An 18,202-nucleotide genomic window follows, 5' to 3' on the forward strand; every position below is an offset into this window, starting at 1 on the left:
CCAGGAATCTATTTCTACTACTAGCAGATCATTATTGTCTGGAAAAATAAGAGGAATTAAAGCCATAAATAACATGAGCTGAGAGGAAAGGGAGACAGAGTGGCCAACACATAAAGATGACTCATTTGTTTCAAATAAAACAAGTCATTGCATGCTGTGAAAAAAAGATACACAACACAAAGGTTTAGGCAGGGTAATTATAATACGAAGACCACAAGTACCAGTGGTTCCAGCAGTTAAAGAAAACAGCAAAAAATTGGGCTCCTCATTAAAGTTACTCACATCAAGCAATAGGCAGGATTGGGCTCATGCTGATACAAAGATCAATCAAATGATGCACAGCTATTTGTAATTCTTACTTTTATTTCAGGGCAAGCTTGAACTATTTGACAAGAAGAGAAATAGTGCCATCTGCTGACAAAAGGAACAGATAGTCACTTGCAAGGAAAGCAAGTGTTAAGATTCCAAGACTATTACAGTTAGTGTTTTAAATAAAGTTTAGTTCAAACTTTTAGAGACAACAGTACACCCCCAGATTGTCTATACATGCGTTTCTTCTAGTTTTGCCATCCCCTGAAGAACTCAATATTTTGAAATGGAGTCCTAATCAGGAGATAGGGAAAAAGGATGCTCTTAAAATGCGTTTGTCAATAAATTCTACCTGCAGACCCAAACCCACCATACAACACACAATTTTCCCTTTAACAGACTGAAACTTAGCATCTTGTTGTTACTTCTCCAAACCAACATGAGGTTTATTTACAGAATATTCTTTTATGCAGTTTTTATTTCTCTAGGTGCTGTTCTGTTTTATATTAGCCAAAAAATTAACAGACAACTTTTCATTCAGAGTAAAATAAGTATTGTACATTGAGAAGAATCAGGCGACTATGGGATTGTGCTGTTTTTTATTGTGTTTTCAATGGAGAAATACATCATCTGTTTACAAAATAGCTCTTGAAAAATACAAGGAGTACAGATACTATAAAACAAAGCAAACTCCAGTCATGAGACACTACGTACATCATGCGAAAGCAACAGTCTGATCTCCAGGTTATGAAAACTAGAATTAAAAAGTCACTATACAGAAAGATTCCAAGTTTCCAGCTTGGTAAAACTTGGGTGCAGTTACATGAAACGTTTAATAAAATGAAAAAAATCTTCTGATGTGTAAACAAAATGACAAGACTAAATTTGTGCCTGGCAATTTCGATCTAAACTCCATAGCTACACAAAATACACAGACACCTTGTACACTTCAACTGTTAATATAACCTTCTTTGGGGGTGGACAACAGCAGGCTGCACAGGCCAAGGAAAAAAGAAGTATTGTTTACTAGACATCTCAGACAAATGGCAAAAGAAAAAACCCTTCAGTTACTGCACAGCCTAAGTAAAAGATAAGCTACACTCTGACTTTGGAAAATTAATTTAGAAGGATAAGGGGAAGAGTGTAAGTATTTTAATTTTAACATGAAAGATGCATGTGTAATAGGATGGAGCACAATGGGAGAAGGGAGTTCATAAAACATGCTAATCAAAATATGAGAAGTATGATTTGACATCCCACTTATTTCAGACTAAGTAACAGTAACATGAAGTTTGTTATCTACATCTGGTAATTACTGCTGATATCCCTCACATTCCTCAAATACTGATGTTCTTTGCCATGAGAGATTCAGTTCTTTTAAAATAAAAAGTTGTTACTGATCTTTTTGATAGGACTACAGAACAAAAGAAAGGAGAGCTTACTAGATGTGAAGTGCTTACAAGAAATATGATTTTTAAAAGTTCAATGTTGTTCAGTATGTAAAACTATTTCTGATGAGCCATCTAAAATAAAAGGGTTAAAATTCTTGGGGAAAAAATCTTTTTGCCTTTATTTAAAATCTGAAGCTTTTTAATGCATATAGGACTTTTATGGAGTGTACAAAAACCATCTTATATTTAGTGATCTGAAGGCCATCAAAATGAGTGTTATTTTTCCACAGGCACACAATATTACTTAAAACTTTTTAGTCACGGGATAAAATTTTGAATTTGTGCCTACAAGCCACAACTATTGTTATAAGGTAAATGGAAAAAAAAAAAAAAAAAAAAAAAGTAAAACAAGGGTCTTGCTTGTTTTTCTTTTTATAACAATTGTCCTATATTGTGCATACAAGCTGGAGAAGAAAAAAAAAAAAAAAACTAAATGCAAAAGCTTTTCCCAAGAAATATAGTAAAGGATTCAAAAAGGGCATAAGGAGATTGATTAGCTCAAAGAAAAGTTTATCTGCTGTTTGACTGCTGATCTGTATGCACTTTAAAATAATTCTATAAATAAAAGTAGACCATATATCTTAATCATGTCCCACCAATACCAAAACCTCCCCAATTATTTTCTTAACACATGTCTTATAACCTCAAGATTTGACATTTCATTTTAAAGGCTTACTGCTGCTTGATGGCAGTCGAACTAGATATGCTATACACTGTTTTCAGTGTATAGTATATCGTAGAACATCAGCCAATTTGCAGATTACTAGTATTGAAGAGATCCTTCAATAAAATGAAAGTATCAGCTGAAGATCTAAAATTAGTCATACTCCAATAAAAAAGTACATAAAAGTGCATTTAAGGGATTCTTATGCCAGTTTTATCTCAATTTTTGAAACAATGCATCAAACAAATTCAATCAGAATGTCAAATATGGCTACAAATAGTGTTCATGTTTTTAAAGGCAGTAATCCTTCGAAATATTTAATGCAACTGTTGCTAACACATTAATAGTACTCCTGGCTTCACATACTAACCTGGACTTCCAATCAAGTGGTGATTTTAGCCCAGAAAGGGAAGTGCACAAAATATACCTAAATCCATTGCGATCACGTTCTAGTCTTGCACCCTTCGTTCTCCTTTTCTCTCGCATTAGAAGACAACAGGTTGAGTTGGCAGATACTGTTTATGGACCCCTGAGGTTGTTTTTACCGATTCAATCTCAATTTTATTGAATTCTTGATAACAGGAATAGGATTTGCAGGGAGAGCAGGGATATCCGAAAGGTCCGTACTGGATGTTTTCTGAAAAGAAAAGAGTAAGTTTAGTTGTATTTTAATCTCACAAAAATAAAAAGAAAAATATTTTAGTAACTGGCACTCAATTCCAACCATGACAAAAGAATTTAAGATTATACAAAAAAAACAGGGTAATTATAAATTGTAAGCATAGATGTAGACATTCCTTTCCCTAGAAGAACAATCTGTGCCAATCTTTCATACCATGTGCTTCTCTTCCACAACTGCAAGAAATTAAGCTGGACTTACTTATAACCTGTAAATAAAGCATAACATCCACAAAAGAGGGGTGCTTTATAGGCGACACCATCAAATCTGTATCTTTAGTATTTGAAGACTGCTTTGAATGCGCAGTGTAAAGACCCATGTCTCTTGTAGATGAATGATGAAAAACCATCCCAACATTAAAGGATGTTTTCATATATTCACGTTTCCAACCTTTCTCAATGCTCTATTAAAAAAAAACCAAAACTCCTCCAAGACAGTACTAGACAACTGCAATAAGTATTTTTGACAATACTCCGAACAGCTTTCTCCCACTTAAAAGAATTAGAATTCATTCAGCAAAGCTGCAACTGAAGCAAAACAAAAAGGAACTCTCTATATTCAGTATGACTGATTCGTTTTCACGATAGAAAAAAAAATAAAAATGTATTCCTACACTCGTCAGTCTCTTTTCTTTCTTCCTCCCTTAAGTACTTCTACTCCACTCCACTTAAGCTTATTATTTTGAGTATCCATTATATCACAATAGCCCAGCTATTAGACATTGCTTCCCATGATTTATTAGAAATTGTTTCCTTATGTAATAGATGTTCAAAATTTATATAAAGTACATTTGATACAGAGGGAAAAATGCATTAATATGACTGTTGTAAATTTTCGTTTAAAAAGTCAAATGCATTACCACTCACTGATACAGCAGCTACTGATACAACAGTTCAAAAAAAACAAGAATTCACTGCCAAAAAGCTTAGACAGCCCTGATCCACCACCCTCCTCCTGCCAGTAGCCCACTCCCTGGTTCATACAGACCTCCTTTTTAACATTACTTTTATTTACTGCACTATGAGTTGTAATGTGCTCTAAACAAAGCCACCGAAAAGTGACAGAAAAGGCCTATTAACTGATTTCCAGGTTTCCTTTCCTATAGTAATGATGCCCAAATTTGCCAAAACTATAAAACTTTATATTGTAATCATCCCTCAAAAAAAAAAAAAAGGGGGGGGGGATGTACGATCTATAAAGGGAATAATTTCCCCTGAAGCAGTTTAGGGTGCCTGTATAACATTTATTGTTTTAACCAAATATTTTTAATACCTGCATGCAGTACCGTTCACACAGTTCAAAAGCTGAAGAAATGGTCAGAACTATTGCAATAGATCTCCTTTTTCAACATATATATTTGCTAGACATCACTTAATGGGTAAAGTGTGCATAAAATGCTTTGTAATCAAAATCAATCTTCAATCAGTAGAGCAACAAGAGAAGCTTAGATGCAGGTAAGAGCAAAGACATTCTCTAGAAAAGTTGTTACAATATTAGAAACAAAAATATAGAGTGAATGCCAAGAAATGGCTTTTTTTTTCCCCCATGGCTCCTTCGACTTAAAATACCTACAAGTGAAGCAATGTAGCTGGCTAATACACTATCAAATTAGAACTTTTATCCTTCTCGCATCAAATATCAAAATCTCAAGTTATACTTCAGAATATTCTTAACCTCCACCAGGACATATTTGAAGAGCAGCTACTTAAAGCATTTGTTTCCTTGTTAGAAATGATTATTCTGTGATGTGCAAAGCACAAAGGAATAAACTGAGCCCCTTACTTTGAAGGCACAATTCAGAAGAGCAAATCCAGCTTCGGTCAGTTTGTATGGCAAGCCATACAAGTTTAGCTACAATGCATATTCAATAAGATCAATGACCATCTAAAACACAAAAATTGTGACAGTAACAACAAGCAACTTTCCATACAATGGATATTAAAAATTGCACATTTTTTCAACACTTGGATCATTTTAATTTCAATATTGTCACCACAGACTAGCACACATATAGATGAATTGTTTTTAAATACAGTACCTGAGGAGCTTGCAGAGAAGTTGTCTGAAGAGTTTCTGGTGGAGAAGTAACATTCACTTCTGTCTCAAGTTGTTCCTAGAAAACAAAAAGACTCGATTTAATGTTTTGCTCCTACCCTTCTTAAGGCTACAGAGTGTGGCAGTTATGCAGCTACCTGTGCAGAACTACATTAGCCAGAATGCCTCAAGATGCACAGAGAGGGAATATGGAAAAAGCTGCCTTTGCAAGCATGGGTGACTGCATAACTATCCATTCTCACACAACACACAAGTCAGACTTAGGATGTTTTGCAAATTTGGAATTTGGCATCAACACAAGCACTATCACTTTTTATTCGTCACGTGTTTAAGCGCTTGCTTGTTATGCTGAATAAGTTTGAAAAACATTATATGGTTCAACTCACAGAAGGCAGAGTGTAGTTCAAAAAAGTGTAGGCAAAAATCCAGGAAGCCCACGTAAATGTTACAGAGTGGAAAAGCCATTCAATTGTAATGAATACAATATTAAGCAAACCAATGCTAAGGCACTAAGCTCGATGTACTGAATCAAGTTCACTACCAGCTAAACACCAAGACAAACTACCTCTGTGACCACAGTGGGACATCAACTTCACCACCTGGTAAGCAATTTGGGCACAGCTCCACAATTCTCTGAAGACCAAATAGGTACCCAAATACCTTTAGCACCTACACACAAACTATATTTGATACAGTCTTCAATATCCGAAGGATTGGATTTGTTACAATACTCTAAAAATTGTTTAGGAGAGGGAGCAGCGATTACCCCTTCTACACAAAAAAGTGACCAAATTCAGCTCAAACAGCAGGAGGAAAAGGAACCTGTTTTCATTCTTGGATTTTATAGCAATTGGTGAGCTGAAGCACCTTGTTCAGAAGTCCTAAGAAACAGTGGGATTATCAGTGGGTTAAGTGGCAAAGGGCGGTAGCGGAGTAGGTTTTCTTCTCCACTATGTAAGGAGATATTTAAACAGACAAGTGCACAGAATCACACCCATTTCACAGGGAGGGTTTCACTGCATGGCTGAAGTGAGAGAGCAGTTAGGTTATTATCCAAAGAAAGGAGGCGTCAGTCCTGCATGTTCCTCTTTAAATAGTACTGGCAAGTGTACCATTTACAAACTAACTCAGCTCATTAACCTGGGAAAACACCCCTCCACCTTTTTGCTGGAACAGTTTCCCTGCTACATGAGTTGAATCAGCTTTATGGATGACCAGATAGGTGTGAAGTCAACTTTTCAAGTGAGAAGAGTAGGACTGCAAGGCAGAAGCAGGAGAGTCAGATGTTCTCCTTTTAATAGCAAAAACCTGTTAATTTGCTTAATATCATATAGTAAGACCACAGTGTAATAAAAAAAACTTTCCCTTCAAAGGAGACAAAATGTGTTTATAATATTTAGATTGGTCATACCTCCGTTTCTTTACATACACATTAAAAGAGATAGACTTTAGAGAAGAAACTGTCTATAAAAGCTAACAGGATTGCCTGTGTTTTATATGATAAAGATCTGTAACCAGAGAGCCTATTTCGGATGTTAGAATTAAATACATTTCTGCCTTCACCTGTCTTGAGTTCAAGGAGGTTTCAAGGTTACTATATAAAATACAATTCTTCACTCAAGACAGTGGAAAAATCTATAAACCAAAGCACTTGGATGTTCTAATAGATGTCTCAATTTCTCAGTGCATTTGCCAGAGTATTCCAAGGATAGAAAAATGGACTTCCCCCCGCAAACAGTCCAAGTAGATAGCTACTATCATAAGGCTAAACAAAGTCTGTCACCCCTTCTGCTCACTGGGAAGCAGAAAAATTGCTAAATTACAGGATATAGGAGGAACATGCTTGATCTCTGAAGGCCACCAAGAGTTTACTGAATTGTATAAAATAATTACTCTGTCAGGATTACAAATGTTGTCACCATCATTTGAAGGCTTTAGAGATTAAAAAGTGAACAAGTTCACAACTGTTTTTAAAATTCTCAGTGTAACATTCAAAACATTCAGGTTTGGGCTGCAGCTAAAACAAGGCGCACAGACACATCCCTACTCCAGCTAAATTTGAGTGAAAAAAATATTAGTTTTCTGCTATGCATAACACTGTGAATGAAAGAAATCACTCTGTGCGACTGTGTGCCCAGGCTCTGCTTAGCCTAACAGGGAGCAATGTGCTGCAACTTATTAACAGTTGCTTTAAAAAACATATGCTTTTGCCATGTCTAATGGACAGACTCTACAAACACTATCAGTTACACTGCCTAAGGAAATGCACAGTAATTTTCAAAAGTGTTTAATTAATCTCAATAAAATTATATGATCTAGTCGCACATACCTTAGTTTCCATTTTTTCATGCTCATTCACATCTATACAGCTAGGATCTTCACTTATTTCATCCTGCTGAAACACAAACCCAGAAACCTTTTATAAAAACACAGTATTAAAGAAGGAAAAAAAAAATGAAGAGAGGTGATCAAGGTATTTTTAACAACAGTATCAGCTCAAGGGGCTTACAGTCTCAGAATGCCAAAAAAAATCCCTTTTTAAGAATACAAAAGCTTACTATCTAAATATCTGTGCTAAAACAATGTCATACATGACCAGTATCAGCATAAGAAAAACAATAGCAACACCTAAGCAAGCCAGACACATAAGAATCTACACATTCCAAATACTTGAATCCTAGAATATGTGAACCAGCTCTTTACAGGAGAAATAAATGTCCAATATTTTGGACATTGGTATGTTATCATCTCAAAGTTTTAAATACCTCTTCCATTTTTATTTTCTTGGGAGACTCTTCTTTATGGGGAGATGATGTCCTTTTCACCGCTGTGACAGGGCTAGGTGTTTTTGTTGCAACATTTCCTGAAGTTCTTGGTGATGGATTTAATGGATGCACTGAGGGAAGAACTCTAGAGATTGTAGGCTTTGGTGGTGGTGAAGTGGCTGGTTGCGTGGCAGTTTGAGGAATGCTTTCATTTGAAGTACCTACAGGTAAGAATTTAAGAAGTTTCAATAAGATTAGTTTTGAACTCTGACATTTCAGTTTAGTTGCTGGTATTTTTGGTCTCCAGTTGAGACCACTGTTACCAGTCAGGCTTAACGGACAAGTTAATGGTACAGACATCACATGTGGAAGAGCAGGTATGTGTACACAGCTCAGCTGAGTTTCAAGCTCACTGGCAGAGAGAATTCACATACCAGGAGCAGGGCATCACATCAGTGACGCTCCAGTGTGTGTAAACAGCCTTGCTAAACAAACAGCAGGACATGCTAGCCCAGACAGAGCTCTGGGCTAATGTAGCCACATTGCTCTTGATACCCTAGGAAGCTTCACTATCTAAAGAAGTCGGACAAATGCAGACATACAGCATCTTAAACCGAAGAGAATGTCAGATTTATCTTGATTCATCAACTTTAAGCTTGATTTTTACTGTTTTTCCATCTCAGAGAAAGTCCCTAGAGATATGAAGCCATCACAGAGCACCAAATGTTACGATCTGATATTCCATATAATAATTTGAAAAATGCTCTATATGACAAAGTATTATCTCATCAGTTGCCAACCTCAAGCAAACAACTATACACAAGGAGATCCTGCATACAAGGAGACCTTCATGATGAGAGAAAAAAAAAATCTTAAATCTTTCACTGATTTTTCATTCGTTATTTTTTCAGGTAGATAATATAGAAGATAAAGATATTTGAAAGGACATCATTAAGAAGCATATGCTCTGTTCCCATTTGAATCTTCTGGAATTCTTCTTAGGGAAACAGGAACAGCAAGAACATGGGGGTATGGATTATATAGAGCACAGAACTGTCTCTAATCCGTGAGTTTCATGCTTTGTCACTTGGGTTTAACCACAAAAAGACCAGAAGAAATCCAAAAATAGCTCTTCCAGCTACAGAGAGTGGACATCTTGTCCTCGCTAGACCAGCTGAGCTACAGGCATCATTTGTCTAGAGTATTAGTAAAACTGCTTTACAGAATAATTATTTTTAGGTTTCTACTAAAATATCCTGAGTTTTAAAGCAATTAACCTGTAAAACAAGGAGCAAATGTTGCATCCTATGTTACTGAAAGCCTCAAATTGAAAGAAAAACTCTCTCTGAATTTTGCCAAAATACATACATATATACACACACGTATGTTATTTACATCAAATAATGGAAATAACATACTATGCTGTCTTCCTTACCCCCTGAGCTTTCACTGGAATTTGTTTGTGGCACAGTGACTTCAGAAGCCTGTATGTTGGTCACAGATGCTGCTGTTACAGCTGGCGCAGGACTGCTTCTGCTGTAAAGAGAAAGATAGCAAAATATTGAACTTAAAGTGTGCTACAGCATTATACAATCTGCCTTTCACCACAACATATGCGTTAGTTACTTTGACTTTTAGTTTACTTAAATTGTGGTGCGTGCTATAACATAGTATTTTGTGTTGTGAAATAAAGTAAAACATACTTGACAATTTACCAAGCTACAAAAAACTTTCCCAAAGTTTAGCCTGAATCACTTCAAAGAAAGCTTTTTAAACCAAAATGGGAATACCTTGAAGAGGGGAGAAAAAAAAAAAAAAAAAAAGTAAAAATGGAGGTAGTGTGTTCACAAAACAGAGGTGCAGAGGGAAATGCAGCAATTATTTTTCTTGAAGAATGGAACAAGAACAACTAGAATGTGGTGGTTGTTTTTAATTTACACATACCATTACTATTTTAATTTTAGTATTTTAGTCCTGGGTAAAGAATTGGAACCTGACATGTCACAGAATCAGGGAAGTATTAAATATTTGAAAACAACCAAGGCACATTTCACTTTCAAATGTGATAGCTTAGATATTATGCTTAATAACTACGCAAGTGTTTTAATAACACAGTTAGCAATATCCAAGTGTTAGAGATCACTTACCAAAACTGAAATATCTTATTTCTTTTGACATAAATACTTCTTTACCGTCTCACTCATGTAACTATCTCTCAGACCTCCTGTTTTCAACGTGCTCCCTATCCTACTCACCACTGGTCCTGCTCTAGTGTTCAAACCAGAAATACAAAGGAATGCAAGCTTCAGATTGTAAAACTCATGCCTTGATGCAGTATGTCATGCACACTTGCTATGCTCTTAACACAAGTAATTCAGGAACAGAAAACAATAACAAAATGAAGACTGGAAGCCATTGTTACCCCTGAGAACTTCCTGAACTGTTCAATGGACTCGTCTTCATAGCGCTCGTAGGCGAAGGCACAGACGTGCTGTTATCACTGTCCATAGACAAGTCTAGGCTGCTGTCGTTCAGAGCTGTCAGCCTGACTCCTTCTGTTGAATGCTGCAAACCACAACACAAAAACTGGTTAATCTCATTAAGGGCTTAAAAATCAACTCAAATGAAAGAATATTTCAGTAACAGTGTTAGCCATTTCATTTGAGGGAGAGGCACAGGGCACCGAAGATTTAATCAAAAGAGCTTCCAACACATACACTAAGCCGGTAAGCACATTTAAACACAATTAGATAAATATATTTTTAGAATGAACTTGAAAATAGGCACTTTTAAAGTGAACACATATGCAATATGGGAATGGATAATTTTCAGTTTTTGATACAAATAAACCTATCAAATATACAAATATTTACATTTTTATATTTACAATCAAGATCAAAATTTATCTGAAGCAATGATGTTCAAAAACAAAGTGCTTTTTTCTTCTTGCATTTAGTAACTATTTTTAATCAATTTTTTTTTTTGCTTTTCTGAGCAGATGAAAGCTAGTGAATAATACTGAAATACAGCACAAGTTAGTTTTTTTTTGAAGATCAGTTAATACAGAGAATTTAGAGGCTATTTTGAATATATCCAGTTGCATAATCAAAATTTTCGCGGAGGAGAAAAAAAAATCCTATGGCATAGTACTGCTTAGAGAGACGAGTTATTAAATATTCATATTATCCTTTGAGATGTTCTGAATAAATTTATAGTCGGTTTCAATAAAAAATTTTCAAATCTCTCTCAAAAAAAACTTTCAACATACTCCTTAAGACAACTTCAATAATAAGTCAAGTTATTCAGAAACATCTAAAAAACACATAATTGATGTAGCTTTCAGATTAAGTTGGGACTTACAGGAAGGAAATTTATTTAAAGACCAATTTCCTAAATCTCATACTCAGCTCCTCTTACTGAAAATAAATCACATCCAGATAGTTTTATCTTTTTTTTTTTTTTCCTCTCTTCTTCTTCATATGCAGCTGCCTAGTGCGCCACATGTTGAGTGAGAGGAAAAAAAAAATAAACACACACACACCACACACTTGAAGGCAATAAGCAATTTTTAGATTTTCAAATCTTTTCAAATTCCTTTATGCTAAAAGGACATAATTCTGAAAATTGCCAAGCTGCAGGTTGGAGAACACTTTTAGTAAAATTATCCTCAAAATAATCAACATCAGTTAGAGAAACAGAATATCAGCTTATACACAGAATAGAGCAACAAGTCCAACAAGAACAAAAATGACTTAAGGGAGGGGGGGGGAAAGAGTTGGGAGATAAGGAGATAACAAGACTTTTGACTGATAACAACATTGATATTGATACTTCCTTTAGATGATTTCAATGATAAAAACAAAACAGCTTTAAAAAAAAAACACACTCATCTTCAAACTGATTTAAATCCATTTAGTTTAGTAACAAGAACAGAAAATAATAAATTTCAGCAATTGATCTTAGAACAACAACAACAAACAGGACCAAAGATACTCTTATACTTCATGGTGTTGATGTTCTGATAAATCCAGTGTAACGCTTAGCCTGCATGGCGCATCTCTACCATAGTCCATGAAGTCTTATTGCTTGTACAGGTAAAACCAGGTTTTCAAAATGTTTCTCATTACTTAATGTGTAAATCAAATAAACACAGTGGAATCATTAGTCAATGGCATTTTACTTGCTCTCAAATATTATTGAAGTTTACCTTTTTCTTTTTCTGAAGGACGTGATTAGGTAGCAGTTGGTGAAGTTGCTTTCGTTTCACGTGCCTTGCAGCAATCTTCATATCCATCTCAAACATCTTGCTGTTTATTGCTTGCCTATAAACTACACAATTAGGAGAACATTAAGACATCAGTGAAACACTTGACAAGCGCTTACTAGTTCAGGAAGAAATGATTTGCATTTAAGGATATTTATCATTCTTAGGAATGAGCACAGTTTTTCCTCAGTCTGGATGAAATCTTGTCTACTCCCCTTGTACTGATAGCACAACCTTCACTACACTGCTTTGGAAACACTATTTCAATAAAGCTTCATGAAAGCATGCAGTTCTTCAACTATACTGTTAAAATTTTTCAACAGTATCAGAGCTGAACCTAGTTTTTCATTTAATCTTGTACAAACTAGAGATGGGAATAAGATTTTATCATTAGAACTATAGGATTTACATAAGACTATTTTCTTCACTTTAGATCCAATTTTTATTTATGCAGCTCCTACAACAAATGGGTTCTAACTCAGAAACTGAAAGTGCTAGCTAATACATTACAGTTTTTTCAGGAAGCCTAGATACCATTAAGTCACTACCAAAACAAAAATCTTAAAGGTTTTTTTTTTTTTTTTTTTTATTACATCTGCTGTTTCTATTCAACATTTCGCAAGTGGCTTAAGTCAACGTGGTTAGTGCTGTAAAAGAAACAGCCCTGCAAACTGACATTTAGAGTTTTAACTAAAGCCATTTAAAACTTGAAAAGTTATTTGGTCTTATTTTGCACCAACTCCCAAAACATTGAAAAAAAGCTGTGGCAGTGGTATGAATAACAGAAGTGTTCTATAGATCTTTAACACAAAAAACTTTTCTCTCCTTTATTCTCTGCCTATTCTGTGACCATAGAGAAAAACCTCATCAAAAGAATAAGAGGTGAAGAGTTTTGGGTTCCCTTTTTCATCCTACTAGAAAGCATGCCAGTTCCTCTCTAATTTCATACTTGAAAATCATTCAGCTAGTTTTAATAAAATTTTTTGGATCTACTGAAAAAACAGAGCAAACATTTTCTGATCAAGCAGTCATACTACAAAACTAAGCTAGTGAATTGGGGAAAGGGGGAGCAGGGTGCCAAAAACATACAGAGTCCTGCCCTTGAGCTTTAGAAAGTATCTATAAATCTTGAAGATTCAAGATAATATATGAGTAAACAAATGCTCAATTTCCAACTCTTCCTTCTACTAGAAAGGTGGATGAAGGAAGCTTTCTTTAATTACTACAATTATGACAGCTCCCCATCAAAAGTAATTATATTAAATCTGTTCATGATCTTAACCTGTACAAAGATGCTAGGCTTAACTAACTTAGCAATAAAAATCAGCACACACACGGAGGCTACTTAAGGCACAAATGAATGATTCAAACCAAAGTAACATAACACATTTTGTTGAAAAAACAATGAAATTTTAAGCTCTTGGAAGAACAAAGTTGTCATTAGGAATTTCTTATCAGAAATGCAAAAAGTAACTGCAATCACCCCTGTAGATGTTGCTAGCATATCAGATCTCTGCTTCAGAATGAGTCTCTGATCATTTGTTGAAAGCATACGGAATCAAGCATCATTAAGATATAAAAATCCCACCCCGTTTACAAGGCTCACAAGAGCATAACCTATGAATGCCAAGATCATTCAAATTAAGTCTTTTCATCTGTCAGTAAAAATGATGTAGGGGGGAAAAATCTTAATTAAAATAGTTACTAAATACACAACTGTAAACCATATGAATACTGGATTAAAAACATAGAACAAAGAACTATTTTTAATCTGAAATGACAAAAAACTGAAGTTGTTTGCCACTTTTTTGTTTTGGAATTTGTTTACAAATTAGACAGTAAACCTTTATATCAGTTTAAGTTTTTTCGGTAAAATGTAGCTTTACTTAAAATTATGTATATTTAGATAATTTTTTAATTTGAAACTAGAATAAGTCAGCCAGATACAAAATTTCTCTGAAAACTGTAGCACAATTTCTGTATAAAAATTTGTAATCTATTAAGTACATTATCAAATTACTAAATTTATAAACAGTAAAAAAACCAAAAACACAAAAATAAATGACACCTATAACACACAGGCCCCCTTCTTCTCCCATTCTGTTCCCCAGGGTGCAGCCATATAATTAAACCACTTGCTAATCCTCAAGCAAGTTCTCAAAAATTAGGAACTGTGTGAGTTCACTTTGACCACATTTAATGAAATGGACTAATCCAACTATCTCAAGAAAATACCCCCTTGAATGAAAAAAAGAAAAAAGCAGCTGAGAAAAGAGACAAAGCATTTTCAAATCTTTGCATTGCTTACAGGAAAAAACAAAAACAAAAAAAGGACAGGCCAAAAAACACACAGAGCTGTGCGGTATGCTTAATATGCCATACAACCTCCTTATCTCCAGACTTAGGAATGAGCAGACAGGAGTTGCACTAGGTAGTGCAACTTTAATCTACTCCCTTATCTCTGTAAACATGTAATACTTAAGCATTAGTATCTATTAAAAAATAAATAAATTCTGCAAGTATATTAATCCATCAAGGCCCCTGCCCCTTTTGCAGTCTTCATCTCCAGCTGTTACTAATTCTTGCTTCCAAATTTCTTATACATATTCAGAATGTTTTTGGCAACTCAGAAAGGGAATAAGTTAAAAAAAAATAAAAAAAAAAAATACAACAAGTTTTCATATCTGACACCACAGAATATAAGTTACTCAAGTAATTTACAAGCTAGTTCAAAAACCCTTTACTGAATTAACTGTCACAGACTAAAAAGCATTTTATTCTATAGTTTTTAAATACTTAACTTTGATTCATAAGTAAATTTGGAATTTTATTTAACATGAAAATAATTAAACTAAAGCATACTGCAAAAGGAGACTGGGCTAGGTAGACTGCATATAACAAAATTATCTATTCAATAACAAAGATAACACTATTATCTACCATTTTGAAAGAGATTTGAGACCTGTGTGTATTACTCCAATCATTTAAAGTTAGTTTTCATTAAAACTGTTTAACTTGAAGTCATCATAGTAAGACTGTATTTCAAATAATACCCTGAACTCCTTCACTAAATCTTGCTAGTCTTTGTCTAGTACAATCATACTGCTTAGAAACTAGATCATGAAAGAAAAGTAACAACATTCAGCAAATTTACCAATATCCAAATATCTAAAAACCAAGACTCACCTGTGTCCGTAAAAGACTGAATGTCGTAAGTAAGATCGACACTTAAGTTTTCTGAATTTTCAGTTTTCTTGAACACCAATCCAATCACCCACATTGTACGGTATTCTTCCCTGAAAAGTTTTAAATAAGAAAGTCATGTAATTCTGACCAGAGAACTGAATAACCTAGTAAGCAGTTTGCAGCAATAAACAACAGTTTTACATTTTAGTTCCACTAGCAGCAGGGCAGTAAACACCTGAAAGCAGAATCTAAAGCAGATTTAATGGCATTCTCTTAATATTTGGAATATATATAATATACATAACATAATGGAATATATAATTCATTGACTAAACAATGCTGATTTTTTTCACCTAAGCTTGTTTCAACCCCCTCTTTAGTTTAAGTTTGACCACAAACTGTGATTTTCAGATAAGAGCCTCCTCCCAAAAGCTCATCTTCACACAATTTATGTGGAAGATGAACTATTACACTTTATCAAAGAATTAATAAAAAGATTCTGTTGTCATAACAGCTCATGACATTTAACATTTAAAAAAAAATCTTTTTTTTTAAAAAAAAATCTCTAACACTATTCTAGAACAAGCCTATTTATGAATCAATTAAAGAACACCTTCACCTGTCTGTGTAAAGTTATCTACACTTTCTACATTTGGAAAACAACATTTCATTAGAAACATTGCCGGGAACAATCCTCAATCCTCTCAAGCGCTAACCAGAGTCTTTGATTATTCAAAAGCATGGCAACATGACCATGATTTTAACTTCCTATCTGTGTACCTACTAAAGTGGTGGAAAAGATGCACTGCCCACACTGGTCACTTGTGCTTGGAACATACATAAATGCCTGAACTGCATGTAACTTCACACAAAAGCCACGAGTAGCACATCGCCTGCAAGCAGCTCGCAACTGCAACAGGCTGCACGAAACGTGAACAAGGCTTTTTACATCTTCTCAATAAAAATTTCATCCACCTTCTTGCACCTCATACTAAAACATGATTTCTCAAAAGTTGATTAAAACATTCCATCTAAAAAAATCAAATATTTATGTTTTGGAGGGAGAGGTTTTAGGACACGCCTCCAAAAAGTCTAGAAAACAGAGCCCAGAAACCATTAGCATCTCAATTTCCAGATCCCCATGAATTCTACCATTAGCCATTACCAAGTGTTATGCCTCCCAACTACCAATATTTAAAAGTATTAAATTACCTAAGTCATTTAACACCGTGCCTGATATTCTAGCTTGATTCTCAGCACTGCCTTGTAATTAAAATGCTACATCAGATGCCAGGTGAGCAAACTAGTCAAGTACCAATACCTACCAAATTATCCACCATTATTGGCAAAAAAGTATGCAATTAGAACAGCATTAGAAAAAAAAAAAATTTTTTTTTTTTGCTTATAAACGGTTTGACATGGAACAAAGTACTTCAGAACGGCTTAAAAGTATACACTCTTAGATTACTCTACTTGGAAGAGTTATAAAAGCATTTATATTGATTAATTTTTATTTAGTCCTTCAACGACAACGGAAAATAGTAATTTTGCTTACTTGTCAGGATTTTCCTTGGGTGCTGGGAATGACTGTGGATTCACATGAGCCAGTGTAATGAACTCATTCTTCTCCAAATTCCCAACTAGAATACGTATCTTTGATTCCACCAAGCCCACCCTGCATAAATGCCATTCAATAGCAAGTTTTTGTTAATATGAAATAACAAAAATTCCTAACTTCATGTATCAAGGAGAATAAATTCCTCAGCATTCTACTTACACTACTACTTCAATACAAATGAACTAGCACACTATACTAAACAGATTAATTCAGATCAATAAACCATGTCAGATTATTAAGCAATACAAAGGAAGTTTAAGAACGGTCTAATTAACTCTTAACAACCTGGTTTTACAAATGAAGTTCAAAAGCAAGAGATCATCATCAGTAAAGATGAGAAAAATCTCTTCCATTGACCTCTTCTCAGTCAGCAAAACACTCCCATCTATTTCTCCAATATTTTCTAGGTTCAAATAAAGAACATTAAAAAGCAAAGAAGTTCCCCATAAGTGACAATCAGAGAACTTTGAAAAAAAACGAGGAGAGTGGAAACAGGGGAAAGAGGCTTTTTTGAGATCAACGGTGCTAGAGATTAAAAACACACCTATGCACATTACCTTTCTTACCAAAAAAAAAAAAAGTTACATTTAAGGAAACAAAGTTTAATATGAACATAACAGTGAAGAATAATGTAACCAACAGCTTTACTCTCCCACTTTTTTTTCTTTTTCCTATACTTAATGAAGAATATCTTCATCCACTTAATTTTGATACACTGAAGCTTCACTTTTTTTTTTTTTTTTTGGTCTTTAAAGAGTATATTATATAGACCTTTGCCTCCAGGTTGCCTAGATTTTTTATTTTCGTAATTGTTTTGTTAATAGCAAGCATTATACTCACCATTCTAGTCGCTGTTTTTCTGTCGGTGCGCTTGCTAGAAGTACAATATAATGCCTTTGGAGATAAAGACAATATGCTATTCTATTTATACTTCTAAAACTAGACATTCAAAGTTTAGTATTAAACTTCTCAATAACTTCTACACGGCAAGCCACAGATCATTAGCTAATCACATACCCTATAATAAAATTTAGTAGATTAAGTAGGCAAAGGCACTAGTAAACAGTCCCCAAGCACATGACTATAAGACCTCAAGATTTTTCAGATTTAGCTACACTTTAATACCACCGCTTAACAGAAGGCAAAAGGAATAAATGCAAATAAAATAATAAAATCAAAATATCCACTAGAAATGCAACAGCAGTTAAAAA

At 34.5% G+C, this 18,202-nt stretch overlaps 1 protein-coding gene across 4 annotated transcripts in view; it reads right to left on the minus strand.

Moving 5' to 3' along the window:
• Nucleotides 1–2,389: 2,389 nt before the first annotated feature.
• PAPOLA (poly(A) polymerase alpha) overlaps nucleotides 2,390–18,202 on the minus strand; it is a 40,780-nt gene continuing 24,967 nt past the window's right edge. Inside the window, exons 14-23 of one of the 4 annotated variants that reach the window (XM_088539677.1) lie at nucleotides 17,832–17,885; nucleotides 16,929–17,048; nucleotides 15,374–15,483; nucleotides 12,131–12,252; nucleotides 10,346–10,488; nucleotides 9,359–9,456; nucleotides 7,924–8,144; nucleotides 7,488–7,550; nucleotides 5,142–5,216; nucleotides 2,390–3,061 (exon numbers count right to left, since the gene is read on the minus strand). In XM_088539677.1, coding sequence (XP_088395803.1) covers nucleotides 2,966–3,061; nucleotides 5,142–5,216; nucleotides 7,488–7,550; nucleotides 7,924–8,144; nucleotides 9,359–9,456; nucleotides 10,346–10,488; nucleotides 12,131–12,252; nucleotides 15,374–15,483; nucleotides 16,929–17,048; nucleotides 17,832–17,885 — 1,102 coding nt within the window. In that variant the 3' untranslated portion in view covers nucleotides 2,390–2,965. Of the gene's footprint in view, nucleotides 3,062–5,141; nucleotides 5,217–7,487; nucleotides 7,554–7,923; nucleotides 8,145–9,358; nucleotides 9,460–10,345; nucleotides 10,489–12,130; nucleotides 12,253–15,373; nucleotides 15,484–16,928; nucleotides 17,049–17,831; nucleotides 17,886–18,202 lie in introns of all 4 variants that reach the window. The other 3 variants (XM_088539676.1, XM_088539675.1, XM_088539673.1) reach the window with 3 other exon arrangements.

This window comes from Tinamus guttatus, unplaced genomic scaffold (genome assembly GCF_059628265.1).
Source record: "Tinamus guttatus ecotype Peru unplaced genomic scaffold, ASM5962826v1 Tinamus_guttatus_pri_ptg000048l, whole genome shotgun sequence".
Classification (NCBI taxonomy): domain Eukaryota; kingdom Metazoa; phylum Chordata; class Aves; order Tinamiformes; family Tinamidae; genus Tinamus; species Tinamus guttatus.